Source organism: Eimeria mitis, genomic scaffold (genome assembly GCF_000499745.2).
Source record: "Eimeria mitis Houghton genomic scaffold, Emh_scaff2567, whole genome shotgun sequence".
NCBI classification, from domain to species: Eukaryota; Apicomplexa; class Conoidasida; order Eucoccidiorida; family Eimeriidae; genus Eimeria; species Eimeria mitis.
This window is the reverse complement of record NW_013570907.1, coordinates 7,643-7,865: the sequence shown is the minus strand read 5'-3', so window position 1 is coordinate 7,865 and position 223 is coordinate 7,643. Positions and strand designations below refer to the sequence as shown.

Sequence of the window (223 nt, the reverse complement as noted above, 5' to 3'; positions counted from 1 at the left end):
CTTACGGGGGTCTGAGTCGAATTCCCTTGCGGCTTTGAAATACCGCAGTTCATCTTTTTCTTTTTCAGTCCACTCTTGTGCTTTTGCTGCTGCATCGTCTTCATCTTCCTTGATGCTTCGCTCCTTAAGAAATGCCAAAGCAGCATCTGATGCTGCTGTCTTGTCCAGCAGACGGCGATTGAGACGCCGCAGCTCCGCCAGCTGTTCGAGCGCCAAAATCTCC

The 223-nt window shown here is 51.1% G+C and overlaps 1 protein-coding gene across 1 annotated transcript in view; it reads right to left on the bottom strand.

The window, feature by feature from the left end:
* Nucleotides 1-100: 100 nt before the first annotated feature.
* The window catches only part of EMH_0055700 (uncharacterized protein), a gene marked incomplete at both ends in the record, with an annotated part of 1,694 nt that continues 1,571 nt past the window's right edge, over nt 101-223 (bottom strand). Inside the window, one exon of the mRNA XM_013497258.1 lies at nt 101-123. Within this exon, the coding sequence (XP_013352712.1) occupies nt 101-123 (23 nt within the window). The remainder of the gene's footprint in view (nt 124-223) is intronic.